At 62.9% G+C, this 5139-nt stretch overlaps 1 protein-coding gene across 1 annotated transcript; it reads left to right on the top strand.

The window, feature by feature from the left end:
• The first annotated feature begins 2600 nt into the window (after positions 1–2600).
• On the top strand, positions 2601–4350 carry LOC116455424 (zinc finger protein 239-like). Its single transcript, XM_032133313.1, has 2 exons — positions 2601–3026; positions 3212–4350. The coding sequence occupies exons 1-2, from the start codon at positions 2975–2977 to the stop codon at positions 4120–4122; spliced, it is 963 nt and encodes a 320-aa protein (XP_031989204.1). The 5' UTR covers positions 2601–2974; the 3' UTR covers positions 4123–4350.
• The last annotated feature ends 789 nt before the right edge of the window (positions 4351–5139 follow it).

Raw genomic sequence — 5139 nt, 5'->3', positions numbered from 1 at the left:
CCAGGGCCTGGCACAGGAGGTGGAACCTGGGTGCTGCTGCAGCGGCGCCGGGGGAGCCCCAGGACTCGCTGTGGCCGCTGTGGCAGCCGCAGCACAGCCCGTTCCCAGCGAGGAGCCCAGGGCTCCGTGGGGCTCTGCAGGACCTCGGCCCTGGGGCTCGTCTGCATCAGCCCGGGCAGCTGGGCTGGACTTGGCTTCGTTTGTGCCTCTGGCTGCCCTGGCACAGCAGCTGCCCAGCGCCCAGGGGACAGCAATGGGAGCGGGGCAGGTCGGGGTGAGCTTCAGTGTCTGTGCCCGGCAGAAATGCCAAAGCCTTCCCTAAGGAGCAGCGAGTGCTGCCAGAGCACAGGATGCTGCTGCTGCTGCTGCTGCTGCTGCTGCTGCTGCTGCTGCTGCTGAGCACGGGACGGCCCCAGGGCTGATGCCAGACAAAGCCGGGATGGGAGCCACAAACAACAGGAGGAGGAAGAGCGAGGGGGGAGGACGGATGAAGGAGCAGGAGCGGGAGGAAGAGGGGGGATAAAGGGGGAGGAGCGGGAGGAAGAGGCGGGACAGAGGAGGCAGGAAAAGGATCCTCCACGTGCATTCATCGCTCTCTGCGTCCGCAGCTTTCGGGCGAGGGAACATCGCTCCCCCCATCCCGCAGGTGACCGGGGAGGGGCAGCTCGCCCCAAATATCTTTGTTGGTGCCTGGGGTTGTTTTTGGAAGAGGGGAGTTTTGGAGCTTGGAGGACTCCAGCACCGAGCCCCAAATATCTTTGTTGGTTCCTGGGGGAAGGGAGGTTTGGTGGGGCGGGGGAGAGGCGGATGTTTGGATCTTGCAGGGCTCCAAATGTGCGCCGCACATGCCCCTTGGGGGATATTGGGGAGCTGCCGGCACGCGGGGTTTTTGGGGTCCTGGTGGCGGCTGCCGGGAGAAATGGGATGGGGCGGGATGGGGCCCGGGAAGGGTGGGATGTGGATTGGGGTGTGGGATGAAGTGTGGCGGAGGGGGATGGGCGGGATGGGGCCTGGGATGGGGCAGCCGAAGGTTGGGGATGATGAGGCCGGGGGGACCCCACTCCTCAGGGGCCTGCGGGGTATCCGGCAGCTCTGAGGGAGTTTTGGGGCACCCCTAATCCTGAGGGGGTGGTGCTGGCAGCGGGGGACACGTGGCTCCGGCAGCTCTGGCCCCAGCTGAGCCCCCCCCGCCCCCAGCGCCCCCCGGAGCGGAATTTGGGGAGGGGGAGGTGGGGGCGGCCAGGCCGGGCCCCCCCGCGCTGTCCCGGCGGGGGCCGAGTGCGGGCGGGAGCCCCGCGGGGCCCGGCCCTGCCCGGGCACGGCTGATGCCGCCCGCCCGCGCTCCGCACTGGTCCGGACTGGTGCTCCCAGTGCCGTGCGGGGCGGGGCCGCTCTGGGGACCCCCCAGGGCACAGCGCGGCTGCTTTGGGGCTGTGGGCACCGCCCGGCGCTGGGCATGGGGCGTGTGGGGGCAGCTGGGGCCGCACTGGTGGCACTGGTGGTGCTGGGAGCCCCCCCGGCCGCGGGGTGAGCGGTGAGAAGGGGGGCGGGTCTGGGAGCCCAAATTGAGCGAAATGGGGAATGGAACCCCCAAAGTGAGCAGGAGGGGCCTGGAACCCCCAAAACCAAGGCCGGGGGAGGGGAGGCGGGGATTGGGGGGACGATGGGGAAGGTGCAGAAGGGGGGGCGAGAGGGGGCTGGGCCCCCCAAACAAAGCGGGATGGGGATGGGACACCCAAATTGAGCTGGAATGGGGCTGTGGATTGGGGGAACGCTGAGAAAGGGGAGGAGAGGGGAGGGAAAGGTGGGGTTGGGACAGAAGAAGAGGGGTTCCTTGGGGGTCCAGCCCTGTCCCCCAGCACCTGAGCCCTGGAGTGATTCCCTGGGGCTCTGGGGAAGGGAGGGATCCGCACTGGGGGGGTCCCCAACCCCCCTGTCCATCCCTGGGGCTGATCGGGGGCTCCCCCCACACAGCAGCCGGTGCTGCGGCAGCCGTGGGGCAGAGGGGGTGGGAAAGGGGGGCAGGGTGGGAGTGGAGGAGGAGCGGGAGGGAGAGGAGGGAGAGAGGAGGAGGAGGAGCTGGAGAACCACGAGGTTCCACTGCCCGCCCACCGTGTCCGCAGCACCCCCAGCCCCAGTAGCATCTTCCCCCCCATCCTGCAGGTGAGCGGGGAGGGGAGCTCACCCCAAATCTATCGGGGGGTCAGCAGGAGGGGTTTTTTTGGAGGGGTGTTTGGAGCTTGCAGATTCTGGAATTGAGCCCCAGATGTCCTTGCATGTCCCTGGGAGGGATTTTTGGGCCAGAGGGGATATGTGGATCTTGCAGGACTCCAAAGCTGAGCCATAATTGCCCCTTGGGGATCTTGGGGGGTCCATGTGAGGATCGCCCAGTCCTGGAGGGGTTGGACATTGGCTTTGGGGATCCCCAGGAGAGCCGGGGGCTGGAACATGGGACCCCTGGAGTGGGGAGAGCAGAGAGGGACGATACCAGAGCTGGGGGACCCCCAAGAGCCTGGAGGGGTGGGGGAGCCTGGAGATGAGGCAGGGCTGGGACCCTTGGCCCTGAAAGGGGGGATGAGGAGAGGGGGGAACCCCAAGTGCCTGGAGTGGAGGGAGGCTGAAGAGGGGGACCCTGGGACCTCTGGGATCCAACGCAGAATCAGGAAAAAGGGGCCTGTGGGACCCCCAAAACCCCCCAGCATCCCTAAGCAGGACCCCAGAGAGCGGGGGGGATCCCCAGGACCCACGGGACCCCCAGCAGCCCTGACAAGGGGGACCCCCAGAACCCAAAGTAAGGAGACTGGAAAGAGGGACCTCCTGGAGGCTTTTTTTGGACTCACTGTCAATTTTTTGTTGGTTTTTATGGACACCAGTGACTTCTAGAGATGGACTTTGGCAGGAGGAACCCCTAACCCAACACACTCATCCCTTGTTTCTCCCCAAACAGGATTTCCCATTCTCAACCCTTGGCCAGATGGAGGAGGAGGCTGTGAGGAAGAGGAAGATGCCCCGGGAGCCCCAGGCAGGTGAGGAGGAAGTCAGTGCCCCTTTCCCCCTCTCTCCTGCTCCATCTCCCAGCCCAGCATCGCCCCCGGCTGCAGGACAACCCCGCTGCCGATGCCGTCCTGCCGGGGACGGACTGGGGGGATCTCCTTCCCCTTCCCTGTGGCACGGAGGCAAATCCCATCCTCTCCTTGTCCTTCCTCCCCAGACAAGGAGCTGAGCACGGAGCCCAGGGAGGACAAATCCCCGCAGCAGAACCTGGTGGAAGAGGCCGTTTTGAGCAGCTCCACGGCGCAGGAATCCAATGGGGAGGAAAAGTCCCAGAGATCCCACATGAGGAGGGACTCCAAAGCCAGCCCAGGGTGCTCTGAGGAGGAAAGACCCACCCTGTGCGGGGAAGGTGGCCGGAGCTTCAGCCGGATCTCCAACCTGGTGATCCAGCAGCAGCTTCACACCAGGGAGCGGCCCTACAGGTGCCTGGAATGTGGGAAGAGCTTCAGCCAGACTTCCAACCTCTTCACCCACCACTGTGTGCACACGGGGGAGAGGCCCTACAAGTGCCTGGAATGTGGGAAGAGCTTCAGATGGAGCTCCAGCCTCATCAAGCACCAGCACCTGCACTCCGGGGAATGGCCCTATGAGTGTGGGGAATGTGGGAAGAGCTTCAGCCAGAGCTCAACACGAGAGGACCACACCGGGGAGAGGCCCTACGAGTGTCCTGAGTGTGGGAAGAGGTTTCCAAGCAGGTCCAATCTCCTCCTGCACCAGCAAACTCACACAGATGAGAGGCCCTTCAGCTGTCCCGACTGCGGGAAGGGCTTCAAGCGAAACTCCCACCTCATCACCCACCTGCGCATCCACAGTGGAGAGAGGCCCTACAAGTGTGAGGAGTGTGGGGTGAGCTTCAGCCAGAGCTTCAACCTGACCTCCCACCGGCTGATCCACACTGGGGAGAGGCCCTTCCACTGTCCCGACTGTGGGAAGGGCTTCAAGCAAAACCCCCACCTCGTCAGGCACCAGCGCATCCACACTGGGGAGAGGCCCTACGAGTGTCCCCAGTGTGGGAAGAGCTTCTCCAACAGCTCTAACTTGACCCGACACCAACAGAGTCACCGCTAAGGGAAGCCCTGCGAGTGCCCCGACTGCAGGAAGAGCTTTGTCCTCTGCTCCAGCTCCATCCTCCATCAGAGGACCCACGTTGGGAAGAGCCCTGGTGATCCACATTCCTGGCGATCAGTTTTGCAAAGACACCTGGCTGATGGTCCTTTTGTTTTGGCCCTAGTATTCTTTTGATCCATCTTCATCCCTTAAAAACACCCAGAATTGGGGTAGAAATAAAGAAATTGATCAGAGACATCTAAAGTCTCCCCATTTTACTGGTATGTGGGGGGAATTTTGGGTTCAGGGTGATATTTGGGAAGATTTGGGGGTTCTGTGGGGATCTGAGGGAGTTTTTTCCATCTCTTCAAAGTCTAAAAGCCAAGAGGGATCAATCTGCCACCTGAAAATGACCCAATTCCACTGAAAAGGACTCAATTCTGTTCCAAAATGGCTCAATCCCACTCCAGAATGTCTCAATTCCCTTCTAAAATGACTCAATCCAGCCCCAAATTTACACGATTCCACAGCCCTTCAGGGTGGGGTGTGGTTGGAAGGGGACAGGCAGAAGTGGGATGCAAATTGGGAGGAGTGGGATGGGGATATGCATGGGCGGTGTGGGTGGGATGGGGGAAATAGGGATTGGGAAGGGGGTCTTCCTGCCCAGGAGGGGTGGGATGGGCTGGGGTGGGGGTGGTGAGGGTGGGACGGGGTCTGGATGAGACAGCTGAAGGCTGGGGATGGTGAGGCCGGGGGGGACTGTTGCAGGGACCCAGCCCTCTGGTGGCCCAACAAAGCCTGGCTATCCAGTGCTGGGAACGCCAGGAGGCTGAGGACAGCCCAGAGGGCGGATCCAAGGGTGGCACCGAGGTTTAAGGCCCCAGGCTCCCCCTAGAAAGTTCTCCCCAGTTCAACCCCCCGTTGGTTCCCTGTTGTAGCTCCCGCCTCAGCGTTATCCCCATTGGTTATTGTTCCTATTGTTCCACCCCCTCTGCTGTATCCCGTTGGTTTTTCCCCTTCTCTCCGCCCCTTTTTTTT

Source organism: Corvus moneduloides, chromosome 24 (genome assembly GCF_009650955.1).
Source record: "Corvus moneduloides isolate bCorMon1 chromosome 24, bCorMon1.pri, whole genome shotgun sequence".
Lineage (NCBI taxonomy): Eukaryota > Metazoa > Chordata > Aves > Passeriformes > Corvidae > Corvus > Corvus moneduloides.
This window is presented reverse-complemented; position numbering and strand designations above follow the sequence as displayed.

Coding starts and splice junctions, on each gene's coding strand:
- LOC116455424 (XM_032133313.1), top strand. CDS start 2,975: ATGGAGGAGGAGGCTGTGAGGAAGAGGAAGATGCCCCGGGAGCCCCAG. Junction 3,027..3,211: donor GCCCCGGGAGCCCCAGGCAG/GTGAGGAGGAAG, acceptor CTTCCTCCCCAG/ACAAGGAGCTGAGCACGGAG.